The sequence below is a fragment of the Electrophorus electricus genome, chromosome 13, assembly GCF_013358815.1.
Source record: "Electrophorus electricus isolate fEleEle1 chromosome 13, fEleEle1.pri, whole genome shotgun sequence".
In the NCBI taxonomy this organism is placed as follows: Eukaryota; Metazoa; Chordata; class Actinopteri; order Gymnotiformes; family Gymnotidae; genus Electrophorus; species Electrophorus electricus.
Genome location: NC_049547.1, coordinates 16,913,516 through 16,935,488, shown reverse-complemented (window position 1 = coordinate 16,935,488; position 21,973 = coordinate 16,913,516). Strand labels below are relative to the sequence as shown.

Sequence of the window (21,973 nt, the reverse complement as noted above, 5' to 3'; positions counted from 1 at the left end):
GCGTGACCAATGAATTAAAGGAGTGGGCGGAGAACCTGCTTTTTGACGGCGAAATTCACTGACATTCCGGTTCCAACTGTCACGCGTTCAAGCAGTTATGTATATTATACTTAGAGCCAAAATGGCGTCATAAGGACCCAGTTTCCAGTCGCATCCTATTGTCAATATGGCGGATCCTTAGCTGCAGTATGCCCCAGCTGATTGCGCTCTGCATATAATCGCTTTTTTGAGGAGTTGTTTTTTGCACTGAAGGAGCTGCTTGCAGAGATTGGGGGGTTCTCTGGATGGCTTTTTTTTGTTGTTTGTCTCTTTTTCATATTCTAACTGAGGGCCATCCAAGCTTTTTCTCACCCAATACCCACACTGGTTTGCCGTTATTTAGGGTAGTTTGTAGTTTAATCAAAAGCTGTTTGCTCTCAAGTTTGGACGTTTAGAACCCATTTGTAGATTTCGTACACATGTTCCTAGCTCTATGAAAAGTTTTGGGCCTTTTATTATTTAGGAAGAAAACGTTAAAACGTCTTAAATAGGCAGCGTTGTAATCGCAATCTTTTCGATATGTTGTTAATTGAAAATCAGGGTCAGTCCTAGTACTCTCGCGTCTTTAATGGACTCGTCTGACGAACCGACCCGATCCGCGATTACCCCTTCGGTGGAGCTCGGACTTACCGTTGTGCATACGGTTCTTTATTCGCTACTCTTTTTGTTTGTTTACTCCCAACTTTGGCTGATTTTGCACCATGGACACAAGCGCTTCAGCTACCAGAGTGTTTTTCTTTTCCTCTGTTTGCTGTGGTCTGCTGTGAGGACAACATTATTCTCTTTTTACTTCGAGAACGTTGCACAGGCAAACCAGCTGCAGCCGCTACCTTTCTGGTTTTTATACTGTTTTCCAGTATGCCTGCAGTTTTTCACGCTGTGTCTGCTTAATCTTTATTTTGCACAGGTAAGTCATATTAATGCATTTTATCTCTCTAATTTGTTGCAGCCATTTTTTTCATCGTCACTGTTGTCAAATGATGTTGATTCGCATAGGGGGAATGTTAAAGCCTTTCTTTATAAACGTGAGCGCGCGCTGTAGTTGTTGACTAAAGCGCGAGCATTAAGCCCGGCGTTTGTCTGGGTAACCTATGCTTTTTTTTTTTTTTTTTTTTTTTTTTTTTTTTTTTTTCTCCTTCTCCCTTCTTCTGCAGATAGAAAACAAGTGGACGCCATTATTTAAACTACTAATACCTTATGATGGGCTTAAACTTTGTAATATAAAAAATACGATCTTAATTTAAAGAGAACCTTTTGCATGGTTCTCTGCTCCCATCTGTATTCCTGACCATATGCTTATGTGGACTCGGGGACCATCCAAAGCGTTATGTTTAGGTGCATCAAACGTTCGCCATCTCTATACTTCCCATGTTTCTGAGACACGCTCGCACTTGGAGGTCATCAGTGTCTGTTCTCCGCCCCTCTACCTTACCCCGGGCATTTTAGTTAAGGTAGAGGGAGTCTGGTGAGCTCCATTGTTTGCCCTGTCACCATCACCCTTTGTGAGACATTAGTATCCGCTCCCCTGTAGTGCAGATTTTACAAATTATCCCGTAGGGACCAAAGTGGAGGGTAAATATTGATAACTTTCCAATAAGCCTTTGATCATTGTATTATTTATTAACACAGTGGTATAGAATTGTTTGGTGGTCATTTATGGTCCGTAAAGGATGAAATGATTCCTATGACCGCAGATTTTGCAGAGGGGGAAATAGTTCTAGCAGAAGCACATCTGATTATTAAATGCACTTTTTTTTTTTCATATCCATCATGGCATATGCTGAAATACATTTTTATGGACATGCTCAATAAAGGTAGATGTCCAGTATTCTGCTCACTGCAAACCAAATGGCTGTCTGCTGTGACCTTTTCTCACTTTGTGACCTCACCCCAGGCCAGATATGTCAAGACCTGCTTATTTAGCATTTAATTCCTGGCACAGTCAGCACATGGAACAGTGGCTGAATCAAACCAGACTGACAGGCTCTGCACAGTTGGGCCGATATCCTCGGCCTGCTTGTAGTGCAGTGGGTCGATCTATGTGCATGTGGTGCTCTCAGTACTTTGACTTGTTGAAAGTGGTTGCTGAAGGGAGGAAGTGGATGTGTTTTTGAGCTCTGGGCAAAAGCACTGACATTGCTTGGGCTGCGCAAGTTGGCATTTCAAGGCGGTGAGCCAATCAGAAGCGCCCGCAGAAGCATTACATCACCCTGCTCGGTCCTGTGCTATTCCAGGCTCAACAAAAGGAGGGGTGTGCGGCATTCCGCACCCCACACAGCCCGTGTGCAGACAAAGACGCCGTGTGCTCCGGTTCTGATCTGTCAGGGGCGAAATGCAGCGGCACTGAGAAGAGCTTCACCGAGAGTCTGCACGTACTAGCTAGGGATCAAGAGGTGTTGCAGAATGCACTGTAGATTTGTGGCCCTGCTCAAAGGGTGCTACTGTTGCCTGTGACCCCTGAAGGATTCTTACTGTTTCTTGTTGGTTTGAGGATGCTTCTTCTAATCTTCCAAAGCAGATATAGGTCTATGCTAGCTGTTTGGTATTAATTATATAAAAACGTGTTCTGAAAGTACATGATGTCTTGGTGACTATAGAAGTAGACGGTCAGAGGTGGGGGGGAATTTGGTTTTGTACCATGCTGCAGAAAAATGTTCAGCTGCACAGCAAATACAGAGGATGTGTGGACTCTCTTCAGTGATTTGCATTTATTCTATATCTAACTTGCAGGTGACTGAAAAGATGGGGGGAACCCTGTGACCTGCGACCTGCATTGTAATAGTGTAACTTTTTAAAAGTATGTGTTTAAAAAAAAGATCCTCTCCCTTTTTAGCGCACCATCCACCTTTTTCCTCCATGCATCCTTCTCTCTCATTCCCTAGAGGTGGGAGGAAAGTGATGACCGGTTAAGTTCTAAGCACGTTCCAGCAGATATTCCATGAGAAGCCGAAAAGAGTCTGTGCATTAAGACTGTCCACCGTTTTCATGACTGTGTTTAAGTCCCCGGCGTGCCGAGCCCGAGCCCTGCAGGCAGGTCGGCAGAGTTTTCAGCCTCAGCTCTGACTGTTCTGCTTCCCTGTAGCCTAACCTTTGCATCTGCAGAGAGCTTTGCCTGAAACTTCTCTGCATATTACAGTTACACGTTTTGGCAACTTTGCATACACCGCTGCTGTCGGGCAGTTTTTCAACACATTACAGTCGGACATCAGTCATGATGTCTAACGAGCTGTAGTCGGTTGGTTCATAATGTGTTTGCACTTGCATTCCTCATCAGCATAAAATGTTTGCTGGGCTCACCGCTCTGATTTATTGACTAATTTTCAGCATGATCTAAAATTTGGTGCATTTCTAAACCCTGTCGTGTTAAACAGTGCACAGAGGTTGCACGGTTTAGTTCTTGCAGCCCATTTTGGGCGATGCTGAACCATAAAGGATTTCCATGCAACATGCCCACTGAGTGCATTGTTTTGAGACACAGATCTGTGTTGGACAACCCTACTTTAAAATTATTGAGCACGGTGCACATGGTAAGAGATTGGGGGAAAGTCCAATTATTATTTCTGCAAAGACTTGTTTTTGTATACTAATTGGGGGCTATTAATGCAATCACCCAAGGAATCTTTTTAATAGCCAGCCAAACAGTCGCATCACCCCCTCACAACTATAAATGTGCTCCATTATAACCATTCTGGAATGTTTTTTTTTCTTGATCCTACCTACTCTGACGCAATCCATCCGCCGTCACTAGTTCCTGTAGCCTATGTGAGCTCAGTCGAGAGCCTGTTGCTGTATAGACTCGGAACTGCAGCCGAGGTCTCTCTCTCTCTCTCTCTCTCTCTCTCTCTCTCTCTCTCTCTCTCTCTCTCTCTCTCCTCCTCTCTCGCTCTCTCTCTCTCTCTCTCTCTCTCTCTCTCTCTCTCTCTCTCTCTCTCTCTCTCTCTCTCTCTCTCTGACCATTAATCTTGTCTACAGGCAGGGCTGGCTTTAGGTGTCTGTGCTATTTATTTTACATCCAATTTGCAATGCTGTATTAGAGGTGTTGGAAATGTGTAATTAGGTCAGAGTTTCATCACAAAGCTCTAGGTATTGCAGACTTGCTTATCTAATAAAGGGAGGGAGTAGTTAATTGGCCTGGCATATGAGAATTTTGGAGGGAAAACTAGCATATATTTCTACTCATTTGTACCCAGGTTACATCTGTCTGCCTCTGTAGTTTACTCCATATTTGTTCTGCTGCCTCCTGATCATTCAGGATCTTTGAGTAACTTTTTTTTTTTTTTTAATTTTTAAATTTTTTTTTTTATTGAATTTGGCTTATTGATTTATTTACTAGCAAGGTAATTGATGATACTTTGATAGCACAAGAAGTGTTTTCTTTTAATACTTTTGGTTGTGTGTAACTACACCATATGTCCATTCCTCTCCACAAATGTTCACACATTGGCTCCAAATATGTATGCTTCTGTGCACACCAAATAATATTGAAAATAAAGTACTTGTATTGCTGTGAATGTGTAATTAGTTATCCATTGTTGTGCCCCTCCCCCCCCCCGTATTTTAGTTGTTGAGCTATTGTTGTACTAATTACTTCGTGATATGCCTCTTTGAGACAACCTAATTCATGAATTATGTTAACACCAAGTTTTAATGGTTGAGAGATTCAACAAATAATGCTTATTTTGTGGTCACATGGCTGAAAATACCATAGAAGGTGTGGGTGATGCATAGTAAACAGTAATGCACCTCATTCACTAAGAATGCTGCATTAAGACTGTGGTATTCAAATCTAATCCCCAAATCCCTTGTAGCTGATTAAATGATTCATGTAACTGGTTGGCCACTTTGTCATCACATATGGTCCCTGGGTAAAGGGTGGGTGGAAAAACTAGTACTTTAACCTTGTGGACAGGGATTTGAATACCACTGCATTACAAGATAAATATCTGTGTGCTTTCACACACACACCAGTGTTTCTTCCAAGCACTCAGGCAATTGTGAAAGCCCGGAAACAGGTTTTAAGATGGCTAGTGGGAGAACCATCGAAAGATCAAATGGTTGTTTTTTTTTTTTTTGCTCACAGCAGCAGTTTTCTTAACTGGGCCTTAATTTTGAGGTCCTCAAAGCCACCATGCCTTTCCCTTGTGGTAAAGCTTCTCTGTTCCTGCTCTCACCCTGACCATAGCCTTCGGCCTGTGGTTCAGACTCTGAGAAGTGAGACTGCGGTGTCGAGTTCTTTAGCGGAGTTTGCCTTCAGTTCTTCCTAAAGCAATGTGTGTGCTGAGCAATGTGCAATGTGTGTGCTGAGTCTCTTGGGGGCTGTGGGGTGGGGGAGCCCTACAACCACATGACCCCATGGAGGAAGGCAGGGGCAACACTGGCACAAGCTCCCAGCTGGTCAGGGGCGTTTTAAACAGAAGTAAAACAGTAGCAAGAGGTGAAGGTGTATGCAGTCTCCCAGCCATGGCCAAGAGGCCAAAGTGTTCAATGCTCTAAGCAGTCTCTTGACCCCAGATTCTCCAAAGCATGGCTACTGATAGACATGGTCCTTTTTGGTTAACCAAGGAACCAAATGGGAAGTACTGATTTGGAGTGTGTAAACATGTCTGATGGCTTCAGTCACTAGCATGTAAAGTGAGGGGGGGTGACACGCCAGAGTCTGGTCAACATCATGGCAAAATCACTTGTACTTGAGGTCAATGTTTTAGTCTAGTTGTCAAGGGAAGGGGGAAGAGAGCATCAGCCTGACAGCATCTCGTGACTGAAAACCACAGCTCACAAATATGGCTCTGAATGATGCAGAAGTGACATGGGGCAGTAAAAATACTTTAAGGAACAAAGACGAGCCCTGGGCTGCAGACTCCATACAGCACACCAGGGCATGAGCATGGTGTCTACCACCCTCCCACTGCATTTCTCCTGAAATGGTTAATGGTTTTTTTTTGTTTTGTTTTTTTTTTCTTACAAAAAGGAGTAACCACCCACCCCCAGGGTGTCGCACACTTTCATAGATTAATACTGACAATGTACAGGGTTGCATTGTATGATCTGCTTATGGGAGTCACATATTTCCATAATGAACCATTCTTCATGATTCAGACCCTGCTCTTCCTTTGTTTTATTATTTGCCAGTTGCTTCTTTCTCTCTCCCCCCCCCCCCCCACTCCTTTCCTTTAACACCCATCTTCCATGGTCTCGCTTGCTCATAGTGCTAAGGCTTTAATTCCTCTGGCAAAAAAAAAAAAAAAAATCCCCCCCTCATGCATTGGCAGGTCTGTAGCCTGGCTGGCTTTTCAAGTGAAGCTCACACATGACCGTGTCTGTGCAGCATGAGTGCATAATTTAATGTCTGTATACAGCTCCAGTAATGCTCAGGACAGCCCAGCTCCTTTCCTGCTGAGGGTGTCTCATCCTGCAAGGATGAGACACTCGCACTGTTTATTTTGGGTCTGTTTTCTCCTGTTTTAATACTGCATATCCCAGAGGAGCTCACTGGACTGTCTATTCACCGCCAGTCGCAACTCGCACAAATGGGGACAGGGAGAGGGACACACACACACACACACACTCACTCTCCCCACACACAAAGCATGGGCAACTCTGTTCATACACATGCAGTCTAAGGGCAGCTTTGGCCATACATAACCACACACCAAGGGCAGCTTGGCCCACACAGACCCAACAAGGGCAACTCCCTTCACTCATACAGACTCAGTCCAGCTCAGAGGAGTATACGCTAAGGCAGGGTGATGCTTACTGCCTGTTGATACTCAATATTTTCTTTCACTTCTGTTTTATATTTGTGCTTTTAACTGCTGCCTAACAGTGGGGGGGAGAACAACTGTTGGCCATCTTCTGCTATAGTCATTTACTTCTGGTTGATATTTGGTTCAATTAGTATCTTGGATGTATTGTCATCAGCCCATTACTCACCCCAAAATCACACAACTTGGCACACACTGACTGGCGGGGGGCATCTGTTCTTAATTTGCCCATATGCCTGTACTGGCGGCTTCTGCTCTCTAGTGTATGAGGAGACTTTATCCAGGTTGCCCTGTGGAGAAGCCTCCTGCTCCCCTCAGCATTGCTCATCCTTAACACACCCCACTCAGCCTTTTTGGAATAGGGATGGAAATGATGATATAAATGACCCAAACCACATTCTTTGACTTCACATCATGTGATTTGCATCATGCAGTCGTCAGCATTTCCAACACATCTGAACAAGATTTGAAGACCTTTGTGTATTTACATTCTCCATGGAGGAGTCTCCTGGCCAAGTGCCTCGTGGGCTAGGCCTTTGTTGCCACATGCTGCTGTTTGCTCTGTGTGCATTTTAAAGCACTTTCTTATTCCACTGTCCTGATGAATTTTATGTGCAAATTTCCTGACTTTGATTAACCAGGATAACTATGTATAATTGTGTTGGCCAGCATTTGTAGTAATATCTGACATTGGTAAGAAGCAGCAGCTTGCGAAAAATGTCACATTTTGCATTTCTGCCTTTGTTCTTGCCCAAGTTAAACACTTTCAAAATAACTAATTTACTTATATTCACACTTCATGTGTGGTAATGAATTACTGGGATAAGTCTGTATGAGAATCTGCTTTGCGCAGCAGATGCTCTTTACCTTGGTCACATTCCCTGGATTGGCTTCGTGCTCATCATTCCCCATAGCACCGTCAGTGGTTGAAGTCCATTACATGCAGTGTTTTGAATTTGACCTTAAACAATACTTTAGCTGTTTTACCATGAAACATTTCTACCATAAAAGCTCATAAAATGAAAAGAGCTTGGAAAATATGGTTTGGAAATAGCCTACTGGTTATGTTTGATCACCCAGACCAGAATAAAGGCTAAGTCTCTGGTTTTGACCAGTGTGAATTTTGTAGTGCCATTAGCACCTGCTCCTTAAAGTCAACTTTTCATGTTTTTCCTCAGTTGCTATATTTTGGAAGATACCCCCCCCACACACGTGCCTGCCCTACCTCAGCATAGCTAAATGGCCCATAGCTAATGTCCATTTGGACAAATGTTTATTGTCATTGTATAATCCAGTTTCTCTCTCCCTCTCCTCAGATGATGTGTAAAGCCAAAGCTAAATATTCTCCAGAGCTCAGCAAATACAAGTAAGTGATTTGATTTTCTTCATGGTTGAACAATTGGGGGCTGACGATAGGTTCCTTTTTGTTTGTCTTTAAAGGCACTAATAACTGCTGTCACTCTACCTGAGTGATTGTGCAGGCCACAACAAGGGTTCAGCATATTACCTGGCAGTGGAGCACAGAGGTCAAACAATACAGGGATGTGGGTTGTCTTCCCCCACCCCTCCTTATACCCTCTTCTGGCACTCCAAAGAAGTTTGCCATCTTAGACCATCATCAAAGGGGTTATTCTGGAGAAGCAGGCAATACAAAGAAGCAATTTGGTCATGTGATTTGCATCAAACCTGGTCACCTTTGAGAGGATGGGCCTGGAGATATTGGGGGGTAAAGGATTAGGATGGAGCTCAGACATCCATGTTAGGCAAGGTGAATAACTGTAGTCCTTCAGCAAGCTTGTGCAGTGTATTTCTACCATGTCAGATGTGCTGGGGGGGTGGTTGTGGTTATGTTGGCACGTGAAGTGTGGTGACTCCAGGCGCGACAGTCATCCCGTGGCTCTCTCCTGGGTAGGACGCCCCTTCGGCTGGCCTTCCTGTTCACCGCCGTCTCCTTCCTAGTGGTGAACGTCACATGCTCCCTGGTGCTGCAGGCGGAAAAGAGCGGTGACAGTGTTAAGGCCAAACACATTGTGCTGGCACGGGTGCTGGTTAATGATAGCCTCTTCGTGCTCTGCGCCATCTCGCTGGCCACCTGCATCTGCAGGCTAGCCAAGATGTCCTCGGCTAACGTCTACCTGGAGTCGAAGGTAAGGTGATGAGGAATGCATTACTCTTGCCTCCAGACTTGCTGGTGTTGGCAACTCGTCGGGAATATTGTTCCCATAAATCTTTGGGTCATAATACTTTTCCCTTTAATGGTTCAGGGAACAACAGTGTTCCAAGCCACAGCCACTGGTGCAGCAGTCATCCTGCTGTATACGTCCAGAGCCTGTTACAACCTGGTGGTAGCGGCTGTTTCCCCAAGTGATCAAACCACACCTTTCAGCTATGGCTGGTACAGCTTCTCGGACCAGGTAAGGTCGGCGTGAGCTATCTGGTAGCCTTTTGTAGAAATATCGCATAACTATGCGAGAGTTTTATTGTTGCCTATCTATCTATGGTTTCTATATTGATTTGATGAAACTCATTTCTAATGTAGTTTTTGTGACGTCACCACTGATGTTGACTACATCATGGGGAAACTAAGACTCGGGCATTAAGGGATGGGGTGGGGTTGTTGATGTCTCTGGGTAAGCACTTGTGTATGTTTGTTATCTTGGTGAACCCTCACTGCCCCTGATAAGCAAGTCTCTTGAAGGAGCCAGTCAAATGAATGGAACAATAAGTCATTTTTACCACCAAAATGTAGCAAACCAAAAAAGTCACTTTCAAAATTTATTTAAAATGTAGTTTGTTTTTTTTTCCTTCTTTAAAGTACAGATCACACAAGAATCACATGAGAATTTCTTTGTAGACCTCAAATTAAACAGTTTGTTCCACAGATGGAGGTGTTCCATGTTTAAAGCAGATTTGGTACAGAATCTCTGAAACGTCCAGGCTTCAAGGTGTCAGTATAATGTTTTCATAGTGTGAAAAAGGAAAATTTGGAAAAATTACTTTACTTTTAACATTATTAACTGACTTGATTAATAATCTACTATAGGCCTGTTCCTGATCCAGAAAACTCATTTGGCTCTGGGTGCTGCATGTGTGTGCATATACCTGTGCACCATGATTGTGTCTTTGATCTGTTATGGTACAGTACTTTCTATGAGGTATACTTCTGAGCATTTTGAGTTGATACTTTTTAGAATAGAGTGCTAGTGTCTTTTATTATTTATTTTTCTTGAGAGATTGGGGGTGGGGGTGGCTATGCTACCGGCTACATGTGCTGAAGGCGTTGGGTTTTTGTGTTTATTTAATATAACAAATTGGTGCTTATTATGTGTCTGGGCCAGAATAGAAGTGACATTGGTCCAATTCATTTGCAGTGGCCTGTTGGGCTAAAAATAACAGTGGAGAGGCTGTAGTTTCCTGCCATAAGCCTTCTGGCTGGTGCTGACCTAGTTTGGGTTAATCTCCGAGACAGAGGTTCCCCTGGCTGCGTCCTTCACACTGGTGTTTGAGTGCCTGGCGACATGCTTTGTCCAACTGCAGTTATGTTAGCATGTTGCATGTTTGTGGTGCTGTCATCTGTTTCGTTGTCTGCTATTCCATTGTTTGGCTGTGCCTGTCAATGTGCCCAACCTGTGTACGTACCACATTGGTTAAGAGCTTTATGTTCAGAGTTGAGAGCTTATGTTCAGATTTATAAAGATCACCTTAAACCCATTTACCGTGTGTGTGCAGGCCAATGTGGAGCAGATTAGCGGAGAGGCCTATGTGATCTTCGGGATCATCTTGTTTTTCTGGGAGTTCGTCCCCACAGCCCTCCTCGTGGTTTTCTTCAGAGTGCAGCGGCCCAATCAGAACCTGGTGAGAGTCTACCTTGCCTGCCTTAGTTACAGCTGTCCGTTAACTGTGCCACTGGGCACCTGCGGCAAGCACTCCTGGCTGCTCCCTCCAGGCCCCTCAGGAGAGCAGTAGTATTCCTGTCAGACACAGATAATTTGTCAAACATGTGTCCTGCTCAGTGTCGGCAGTAAACACAATGGGAAAACTACAGACATGCCCTGCTGGGCTTGTCAGTCACTATACCTGCTTGTGTGCGTTTTTCCCTTAGGCACCGGGTGGTATGATCACTAGTCACAGTTTTCAACTCCAGGGCGTATTTCTTTGACAACCCTAGGCGCTACGACAGTGATGATGACCTGTCCAGAAGCATCAGCTCCAGAGGAGAGAGGGGCAGGTCGGTGCACACAGATGGTGGTTTCAGACACTACAATAAATATAAAAATATTTTTGCTAAATCCCTGATAACTCTCATTACCAAGCATAGTCATGTTCCCTTGGGTCACTAAAAGTTTGTTTTGGTCTTCTGTTTGTTCTTCCAGCTTTGTATGATTGAGCCATCTGTAAAGAGGCTTTTCAAGAAGCACTATGCACAAGATCAGATAATGGGGCAACAACGTAATTGAGTGATGCGGCCCACATTGTCTTGAGATCCTATAGCTCATTTATAGCTTTGCACTAGAACACACTGGTCACACGTCATGAGTAAACACCAAACTTCGAGATGGGTAACTTGATCTTTAATTAATGAAATCTGATCACTGGAGTATCAAATGCATTGTCCTTGGAGGGCCACACCAGTGTGAGTTTTGGTGTTTACTCTGTAATCAGGAGATGACTGGCACGTCATATTCCAAACAGCCACCAAACCGTATCGGTAACTTGGCAGCATGCATATGAGTTGTTTGTTTGATTTGGGGTTTTCATCTTTGTTCTTCCCCCTCCTCATCTCTTGTGCAATAGTATTAACTCCTCGACACCACAGGCAGGCCCCAGCTGGTACGGCTCCGTGCAGCGGATTGGCACTCTTACTGGAGCGCCTCACCTGTTCGCTGGCCCCCAGACATCCACCGCCCCACTTCTCCTCACCTACGGCACCATGCAGACCAACCAGCATCATAACTACTACTCCACCCCCCAGGACTACTATTCCACATCTCAGAATAATTACATCACTCCGCAGAACTAAGCCGGACAGCACGACTTGGCTTTCCATTCCACTAGGGCAGGGAGGTCACGCCAGCCCTGCTCCGGGGGACGTCGCAGAAATGAACTGTCTTGAGCCTTCTGAGTGAACACAATCTCTCTGTTCCCAGTCTCCACACACCTCCCCATCTCTGTCCCAGCCTGCCACCATAGCCATGGCGATGCCCAGAGGTAGCTGCTGTTCAAAACAGACAAGCTGTAGAGAGGGGTGGAGTCACAGTTGGCTCATCAGCTGCTGCTGCTTAATCCCCCAGTGCTGTTTTTCAGCGTTACTATTTCACTCGTGACTCTGTGATCACCGAAGATGTAACGTATGCGTGGACCAACCACTCCTGATTTTCTCCAAAGAGGCCATCACCCCTCCCCACCCCCCACGTTCCCCCTGAGCCAGCCCCCCAATATGTTCCCTGGTTTCAGAACAGTTTTTCCAAAGGCCCTCTGCACATACAGACTCCCCTCTGTGAGTCAGGATGCCTTATTTGCACTTAGAGGCCCATATTTCATATTTGGACGAATGAGATGAGGCCTGAATGTAGTGATTGATCTCAGATCTTTTGTGGGTAGGGGTATTATTATTGTTATTATTATTATTTCCCCCCCCCCCCCCCCCCCCCCCCCCCATGTGGTTGTTTGTGGTGTGTGGTGTTTTTTTTTTTTTTTTTTTTTTTTGGTTTTGTTTTATAGACAGTTGCCACAAGGCCCCCTGTAGCCCCAGAACCTTTCAGGGGATCAGAGGTGCTCATTGTACTTGGACCTGATGTATACCAACACGCAAGACTGTCTGACTCTCCCTGGACTGGATGAAGCAAGATCGTCGCTTTTGCCAAAGTGCAGACAGGATGTTTTGCCTGGACCCGCCACCCAGAGGAATGGAGAGCTTCATAACGACGAGACAAGAAGTCCAAAGCAAAGGTGCAAAAGTTCTACATTCTAGGAATAGGGTGGTGGTGTGAATGAGATCAAGTACATGTGTGGGTCCAGTATTAAGGTACTACCTTCTCACTGATGGCTTTTAACAAGGGTTCCAAACAGGGCAAGGGGGCTTCTTTTCTTACTGTGTATTCAGAATACATGTATAGTTACATCATGTATATTCAGTTTACATGTATAGCTATATCCTTATTACAGTGTCAACATCAGTGGTGTCAGGGTCATGATCCACAGATGCCTAAAAATAAACCATTACATATTTTCTTAAGAACATCAGGTTGTGCAAAATTATGTACATTGGCTTAAAAACTTCTGATAAGCTTCATACCATCATTTCTCTTTAAAGTTTGTCTACAGGGCTCCACTTGTCAGCAAGCATTGACTTTCACATGCTGAATAGATTGGTGTGAGTTTATGGAAACTGTCCCCTACCCTAATTATACCTTATGTTTTTTCTTCATTGAATGTGATTTGGCAGGTTTTGGTAGAAGACATGAGCAATCAGTGGGCGAAAGCAATCATTTTATACATCTTCTCTTACATTTATAATGGTGCCCTTCATTTAGCATGCGAAAAAAACAGGCTGTCTGCTAGTTGCTTAGATTTTAAACCATACTGTTAATTTTATATTTTTTTAATGGTTCCGACAGGGTTTGTGAATGTTATGAGGATAGACATGGTGTTTCATATGGATTTAATAGCACCAAGGCTTGATAACCATGTCTTTTTCTTTTCCCACCATTGGCAGATGTGTAGCAAATGTGAAAAGCTTAACTCGGTGGGCAGAGAGAGGCAGCTATAATCACTGGGACAAAAGTATGCCAATTTTCTTGCTGCTTAGTCCTATATCAATTCTATCCAGGAAAGGGGTTCTGTTCACTGTTTCTGATTGACAACATAGACAAAGTTTAAAAGGTTTTTGCCTGTTGCGACTGGTCCATTTCTGTGTAACTTGCTACATCAGCTCTTTTTGCTCCCTGAGAGCAAGTAAAGCTGTTTTTGTTTTGTTTTGTTTTTTTTGTTTTTTTTTGTTTTTTTTTGTTTTTTGTTTTGTTTTTTTAGATTTGTTTGTGGCCAATGAATGTAATGTTTATCCATTTTCATACTTTGAGCACTACCAAGAAAGGAAAAAATAAAATTTTACTGCACTGTTTTTGAAAGCTTATTTGTCGCTACTGTCTGATTTCATCTGAATTGAGTTTTGAGTGAGATTGTTTCAAGTATATTCGTCAGTGCGTATTTGCATGAAGTCATGCATATTTGCAAGTTGTAGCAGATTTAGGCAGTTAAAATCATATCCTTTCATCACAGTTCCAAGATAATGAACTCTTGGCTACAACTGAGTTTGTAGACGTTCAAATAGGGTTGATCACTGTGCCCCATGCTGGCTGAGCCAAGGGACGGCTGAATTGCAGGCCTGAGTCCCAGCCAATCGCATTCAGCCTGCTGACTGCAACCTCACCCCTGACTTCTGCATTCATCACAAAACTTAACTTTTGCCAAACCGAGATGCCATTTAAACCATCTGTTAGGCCTATTCCTTAACACCCCATATGACAAGATAGGATTCCACTTATTACTAAGTGTTCACATTGTACAAATGAAACCTCAAACTTGCATCTTTGTCAAAAAGAACAGGGAGCAGTTTGTAAAGTTATTGGCTCAGATGACATTTTAATTTGAATCCACAAGAAATGTTCAGAAGGACAATCTCCTTGTTTAGTTCCTAAATTTATTTTTTGTTTTTGTCTTCTGAAACTTTATGAAATGCTTTCAGCAGTGGGATTGTGAACTGAACTAGTAGTGCAAACCATTTCATAACTGATTTAATTGCAGTTAAGTGCTCTTTACTAATCATTCTTCCCTGTGATGGCCAGTGTGTCTACAGTGAAGTTACCCAAGCTCCATTCTTTAGCAACAGTGTTAAACAGACAAGAGGAAGTACAGGTTTAATAAGCTTTAAGGTTGGCTAGATTTAAACTAGGTCCAGGATGTGTGTATATATAATACACAGGAAATCCCGTGAAATTCTCTAGGGGAAGTGTCTGCGTAGTTCATGGGTGAATTGCATCTGTTTAAATGTTATGCTTGGCCTAAACTAGCCAACCTCCAACAAACCCTTGATCTTTAAGAATCCACTCCTCCAGCTCATCACGTGTACCAGGCAAATCCACAGTGAGGAGCGTTGAACAGTGCAAAAACTAGCTGAAACCAAGTTCATTGGTTGAGTTCTGATAACAGTAGCCGGAAGTTCTCCAGTTCTCTAATGCTTGTTGAGATTCTGGGGCAAAAACAAAAACATGATCAGAGCATATAAATGTTTTAGCACACTGACAGTTTGGGAAGAGAAACTATTTAGATGTAAAGGAGTCTTTGCCTCTACCTCCCAAAGGCATTGAAGAGGGCAACAATCTCCTGCCGACTGAGCTGGAATGATGGTTTGATGCTGCTGGACTGATGCAGAGCTTCTATCTGCTTCTCTGAGAAAAGGATCTTAAGAGCAGTACCTAAGCCTTGGGTCTAAAGGAGAAGGACATCAAAGTGGCGAATATTAAAGACAAGGTGATTCATGTTTTCTTCCATAACAGTGGAAAAAAAGGTTTTGGCCTTCTTGCCTGTAGCTTGCCCCAGAGCCTACACTTAAAGCATCCTACGCAGTCCATGATCCTGGATATGTTCTTAAAAGTCAGTTTGAAATCATTCTGATAAAAAGAATGAGAAGCAACATAGTGAACACATGACACTAAGCTTTAGGCCTCGCTCATTCATATCCTTAACATAAGTATTTTTAAAAATCTGACCTTTAGTTTATCGGCTTCTTTCTTATCTCCGGCAAAGAGAGTGGTTTCATCAAAATGAAGTGGGAAAGACCTGGAAATAACACCCACACGGATCCATAATTAATATGGATAAACAAACAAGTTAATAGCATGGAATATGCAGTCTTTGACTGTGTAATGGAACCGATGTGATAATGTGCATGTATACAAAGAACATTGTACTGATGCATATCCATTCAAGTACTTGAAATCATAAGTCAGTGGTTGCAGTAACCTTACTTGGCCATGTGGAGGAGCTCCAATAGCAGTTCTTTATTCTTTCTGTCCTGTTGTGTCTGGCCAGTGTACAGGTGAAGCGAGGGTCGCTCGAAGAAAGGTAGGACTTTAGCCAGTGCACGGAGCTCAATCAGGTACAGGAAGTAAAGATTACGGAGCCACTTTGGCCCCTCCCCTTTTGTCAGTTCTTCATCAAATCTCAGCTGGAACTCCGTAACATTGGGACCCCACCTCCTCTCATACCAGTTATCTAATGATTCGTAAAAACGAAGGGTGACCAACCTGAGCACCTCAACCTCGGAAAATATCCAAAAGTGACCACAACATTTAAACTCAAATTGGGCTGACTTGTACTTAAAATCGTTCCTTTATGACTACCAGTCCAAACCAGTAACACATCCACTGTGGATCTCAGGTAAGGACCTTTCCTTACATGACCTTTCCCTCTCTTCTAGCAGGACATTCAGACGACTCACCATCCAACATATACCTGGCACTTAGGTGCACATTAATGCTGGCATGCAGTCCTGATACCAGCCTGAAGAAAGCCCTCTTCTCCACACACAGACCTAGTCAGACGAGGGAGCCATGTTCAAGAACAACTGGCATATGTCCACTAAAACCTATGGCACAGTGAAGAATTACTTATAAAACTACCTACCCTCCAGCCACTGGTAAAATCCCCTTCCTGGAACAAGCAAAGAGCTTGTCAATTGATGATGCAAATTGATGAAGTATAGGTGTAGAAGCCAATCTAATGGACCATAGCCTCCTTACCTTCACCATCTCCTGTAAAAGAGCCAAGAAATTGGAAAATGATTAATAAAAGATGATGGCGGTAATAGTACACAAAGTCATATCAAAACAAAACATTGTTCTACTTTTTTTATTTTATGGCATTCTGTGTCAAAAGCAAGGTACAAACCAGCATGGTAGGAAAACATGCACAAACTCACCCCTGTTAGACACCAGAGGATCCAGTGGTCGCTTAACTGAGTAAGGTCTAAGTTCAAGGAACAAGTTTATTATATTCTTAAAAGGGGAATCAAATGTAGCATTAAAAAACAAATATTACAGATAAATACAATATTACTGTGACCTTACTTAAAACAGTTCTCTTCATATATGCTATTCCATATTTTCCAGGCCTCAAGACCCTTGTAACCTGTGTATCTCTCAGGGTTCAGGAGGAGGTCCACATACTGCGAATCTGGAGAGTCCTCGTCTGAGGAAACAAGTTCACACACACACTTTGGGATAACAGCTTCAGACTGCAGTCTTCCTGGTAACGTCGTAGTTAATAGGGGAGAATGAAGCGTGTTGGTTCAGGTGAGCATCCTGGCCAGGCAAACTCACCATCATGCATGCAGAAGCGATCAGCCTCATCATCATATCTGTTCCAGTCAAGGAGAGCCAGGCGGGTCTCATCACTGTACAACGCAAACGCTGAGTCAGCACTGACAACACGGCTTAAAGAAGCCCAGGTGCAAAAATAAGCACATGCATCAAAAAGCATGCCAACTTCCTACAAGCATTAGAAGGTTAAAAGCCAGTAAAGGACAGAAAAAACCTTGGAGAAATAACATCGGTCTGCTGGTTATGTAACCTTAGTGAAATTAGCAATGGACACAGGTTACTCCAACAAGCAAGTGCCAGAGCACATGCATATGAAAAGGAGGTCAGAAATGGACTGTCATGCGTTATTGTTGTTCACCTGAGCAGCCAAGCTTTGCTTTACCTTAGAGAGCTGTTGACAGCTCCAAGCTTCTCAGCCATTTCACAATCCTCTGTGTCTCTGTTGCCCTCCAATGAATACTGTCCACAGACACACAATGACAATAAACAGCTTCTCCAGTGCAGCATATAACAGCACCTTCATTACATGCAATGTATGAGTAGAACCAAACCACTCTTACCTTGTAGCTGCTGGATTTGAGACCTTCAGGTATCTCATTCTTTAGTGCATATGGATGAGAATGCAGTATTTCATACAAACGCAACAGAACGTGAAACATATCTCCTACAGACGCTCAGGTGAAGAAGAAGAAAAAAAAAGAAACTGAACTCACAGGAGTGCATGGTTTAACCGCACAGTCCCTTAGACCGCAGTGGCCACTGTCTGTCCAGAATGGACACGGATTATTCAGATTCACCTGGAGCGCAGATGGTTAGACGTAATGGTGAAGAAAAGAAGGAAATAACTGTTGATGAGTACTTAAGCCGAATGGGAAACCGTGTGGAGAAGCGATCTCACCTTATAGAATCGGAAATAATCAGACGAAAGTAGTTTTTGAAGTTGAGGGAAGAGTTTCCTGTTGTTGAAACTATCGATCGTCTCGACATCACAGGCGCAGTCGTCCAAACTCCCAGTTACCTAAAATGTAAAAGAAATATCCAAAACAAAAGATAGAAAGAAAGAATTTCAAGGGTGAAAAGGCACACGACGCCCGTCTGATTTAAAAAAAAAAAAAAAGGTTTAAACGTAGACACAACTTACCTTGCAAAAACACCTGTGTATGGCGGAACTCATGAAACTCCCTGGAAGGAAAGTAAACAGAATGAACAGAATTAACAAGTTCATCTTACCAGAGTAATATATATGCTGAATGAAACACGGATGTTCGTAGGTCTGTAAAATAAAAGGGATATCCGTATTCGTTAGCAATCCCCGAACAAAACTAAAGGTTAAAGCGAATAGCGAAACGTTATAATGGTTTGAGTCTACACACGTCTACTTCCTATTAACTCATGCAGCAACGTGCACTACGTGACTTATGATCTGCGTGATTCAGAGACAAAAAGACGAAATGAATGAGAAATACTGATACGTCGGTGACATGATATGTTCTCCGCCCCAGCTTCATCGACAGGGGCCACGCTGAAAAATTTGGTTTAGTGTTTAGGCTACTCCTCAGGGAATGTGGTTAGTGTTAGTGTTCAGAAAGTGATTGCATTTCTATTTATATACATTTTATGTAAAGCCTTAAAGGATGAAATAGAATTAAGTTTTCTTAAGTCTTGTCAACTTGACAACAACAGATCAATCGCTTGGGTTTCTGTCATGCTGAAGCAACACATTTCACTAATGCACGGGTTTTACCACAAGATGGTGCAAAAGACTACGATTTATTTTGGCGGAAAAAGCTCTTCGCTTTCGAATGCATCTTTGCACAACTAATTTCATCATCGTTAACCTTATTCTTTAAGTGCTGTTGCACTTGATAATGTCCACCTCTTTACCAATCAAGTCAGAGTCGCACTGATGACGCCTTGATATTTATGTTTTCACAGTCTGGTTAAGTAGAGAAATCATTTTTAAAATGTGCAGAACACTGTTTCTAGGATGCAGACTGGAACGACTGAACGGAGTAATTTTCAGTTCCCAAAGTAGTAGTAAGTCTCTCTACTGTCACTGTAGAGAAGAATCAAAATTACCAAGTGGACCCATACTTCAGGGCGCATAATCTGGAACACTGCATGATGACACTTTGTGCAGCAGAGTGGATGTTTCATTGTGGTTGCAGCAAAGCCTTGTTACACTCTTGATATCAATTACACATAGAAAACGAAGAGCTCCATCCAACACGTTTGACCTTGCCAATAAATTTGTCCTGAAAGCACTGATTATATGAATTAGTTTTGACTCCGTTCTAAACTGTAGGAAAGTAGCTAGATCCGTAAGAACAGGTTAGGTGACCACTGCTCTAATGTCTTTAGTGACCGTCCCAGGCAAGCATCAAAACTGCAGTATGTGTAAGTCAGTAAGCAGTAAGTGTTGCAAGTCCTGACTTTAAGGGATCAGTTCTGTTGCACACAGTCGTATTCAGTGCCATCTATGCTCATGTAGAATTATTAAATCATACTTTCATTATGCTAATGCTCTATGACTAATAAAATGGTTTCATTTCATTTACAGACACTAGACACAAATATGTGAACCCTTTTTTAAAAACTGTTTTTTTTATTTTTTATTTTTTGGTTTTTTTTTGTGTAAAATGTTCTCAAATTAAGATTACACGAAGGCTGTCCTCAGTCCACCAGGTATTTCTTACGTTTGATGTGCATTTGATCTGTTCCCTTGGAACCCTGACACTCATTTACTATCTAAGCATTTATTCAACAATACTGTTTTAGCAGTCAGTGACAGTGTGATATGATGTGTTTCGTGCTGTGTTTCTCAAAGAAAATGTTCTTAGTCTCACAAACATGAATTAATAACTAACATAAATGATTCATAAATGACAAACTTCATATGTCTTATTCGTTAGACTACAGCATCGTGTAAACTCGAGTGACCTAATCTAGTACATTCAAATGAAAAGGAGGTGTGCTGCAAGAAAGCACTAAATTAAAAACATGGATAAAATTGCGGTGGATCTGGACGCCTACTAATGGGAGGAATTCGTTACTACAGTATCCCCTGCACAATGAACTCAAGGGTGGTATCAAATGAATCCAAGGAGTAGATTTCTATCCTTCCAGTAGAATTATAAGAAGTTTGTGCTCTCCACAGTAATGTCCCCCGTGAATGAATAGCCGAATGAATAGCTACAGGCATCCTTTCTCTTATTCCCGAATTCCAAGGACAAACCTTTTGCCTCCTCCTAATAATATAACTTTGCTCATGTCCTGATAACCATCAATTTAGAATGGAAATCGGTTTTTTTTGTTTTGGTTTTTTTCTTCTAAAAATGACTAATCCCGTCAGTCGCCTCCGCTGGACGGGCAACGTGATCCGTTCCTAACTCCGTTCTCTATTTTTGTGCTTCCTTGTGCTGCCAAGCCCCTGACGTAATGCTTCGTGTTAATTATTAGCATGTGGGAAGCGACGTTGAGACTCTCCTCTGGAAACCAGCGACCGTAGGGAGAAAAGTTAGTCAAGATGGCAAAACACACCAACCCGGAGGAAAGGGGGACCGCTCCCCACGCATTTTGAAAACTGACGCGTCCTTCTCGCGTGCAGCACCTCCGATGCAACTGTGCCTAAATGTGAGTAACTTTTTTTTTTTTTTATCCCTAGTTGTCTTTTGAACCCCTACGCAGAAACAGAAACACATTTTCCCAATGTCTGCCATTCTGCTAGCATGTCGATTTTAAGGAAAAAAAGATGGAATATCCCACTAGTCTGACACGAATGTTTCTTAAGAGCTAGATGCGGCCCCTGTTGTTTTAAAGATTAATTTAGCTCGCTAGCTAGAGGCTGTTTGGGTTGCCTATTATAAAGCAGGTAAATGGTTAGCCCCTTTTCTGAAGAGTTGTGAAAACTAAATACAGAACGGGCGCAGTACTAGACCATATAGAGTTACATTTGCTTAGTGAACGTATTTTAGGGACGATCTGGATTGTTCTGGATTTTGCTATTCTGTGCGATTACAATGACGATTGAAGTGCTCGAATTTCTACGGCGATCGCATGTTTGCCCAGCCTTCTTCATATACATGATTGCCACTGAAGGAAAGGTACTAACCTACTAGCTAGCGAGCTACAGTTTTTTTCCCCCGGAATTATCGTTCAGAATTTGTGGTTATGCAGGTTGCTGGCGATGGGAGGTAAGATATAAACGCGGAGTTAATTTAGGCTACTCTTAAGGATTATCGAGCTTCGCTATTCAGATGGATTCCTTCTGTTTAGACATGTTACTGCGGAGAAAATGTTTTATAGGCTGGGCTGCCAGGCAAGTTGAGTAACACAGCCTGTGTTATCGATTATTAAAGCCCATTTGAAACGAGTTTGACCATCGTAATATGTCGGTGAGCTATCCCGAAAGAGCTGTTTGAACCCCAGTTATTTTTATCCTGTTGCTTATGCCTGTGGCTTGTGATAAGAGGAAAGAAGGGTCAACCCTAGGATGGAATTAAAAGTGTCATCTCACTGTAAAGGTTTAACCTGTTTAATGTCTGTATGTAGTAAGATACCAGCCTCTCCATTAGCACGCAAGGTCGGCTCAGTGTGATTTCCGGACTGAATCAACAGTACAGTGTCGCATTTCCAATAGCTTCTGAAATCAGCAACAAGATTCTAGGCGTATTTGTATGGATGCGTGACGGTGGAAATTCGCACCTCATGTCGCTCCCGTCTGTTAATGCTCCACCATGAAACGAAGAAGCGTGGATATCCATTCACACCACTCCCTTAACTGTCTGTTACTTC

The 21,973-nt window shown here is 42.9% G+C and overlaps 3 protein-coding genes across 9 annotated transcripts in view; 2 read left to right on the top strand and 1 right to left on the bottom strand.

Moving 5' to 3' along the window:
- The first annotated feature begins 243 nt into the window (after positions 1-243).
- On the top strand, positions 244-12,423 carry gpr137c (G protein-coupled receptor 137c). Its single transcript, XM_026999827.2, is given in 8 exon segments — positions 244-946; positions 8,117-8,166; positions 8,713-8,947; positions 9,065-9,214; positions 10,530-10,655; positions 10,903-10,932; positions 10,934-11,028; positions 11,595-12,423. Coding segments are annotated over 8 exon segments (1,251 nt in total). The 5' UTR covers positions 244-607; the 3' UTR covers positions 11,821-12,423.
- A 1,993-nt stretch (positions 12,424-14,416) lies between these two features.
- Positions 14,417-21,960, bottom strand: ero1a (endoplasmic reticulum oxidoreductase 1 alpha). Of its 2 annotated transcripts, none has more exons than XM_026999860.2 (17): positions 21,884-21,960; positions 18,321-18,361; positions 18,078-18,197; positions 17,893-17,976; positions 17,740-17,778; positions 17,562-17,638; positions 17,180-17,253; positions 16,928-17,048; positions 16,780-16,826; positions 16,601-16,612; positions 16,485-16,511; positions 16,300-16,392; positions 15,827-16,073; positions 15,569-15,638; positions 15,383-15,469; positions 15,151-15,287; positions 14,417-15,048 (listed from the first exon to the last, which is right to left on the bottom strand). In XM_026999860.2, the coding sequence occupies exons 2-17, from the start codon at positions 18,351-18,353 to the stop codon at positions 14,985-14,987; spliced, it is 1,332 nt and encodes a 443-aa protein (XP_026855661.2). In that variant the 5' UTR covers positions 18,354-18,361; positions 21,884-21,960; the 3' UTR covers positions 14,417-14,984. The 2 variants fall into 2 exon arrangements, with proteins under 2 accessions (XP_026855661.2, XP_026855662.2); XM_026999861.2 differs by lacking the exon at positions 21,884-21,960 and adding an exon at positions 18,553-18,632.
- The window catches only part of samd4a (sterile alpha motif domain containing 4A), a 31,385-nt gene continuing 30,060 nt past the window's right edge, over positions 20,649-21,973 (top strand). For 5 of the 6 annotated variants that reach the window (XM_035532562.1, XM_035532561.1, XM_035532559.1 and 2 more), the window contains exon 1: positions 20,649-20,812. The gene's annotated coding sequence lies outside the window, so the exon portion shown is untranslated. Of the gene's footprint in view, positions 20,813-21,277; positions 21,373-21,973 lie in introns of those variants that run through there. The other variant, XM_035532558.1, reaches the window with a different exon arrangement.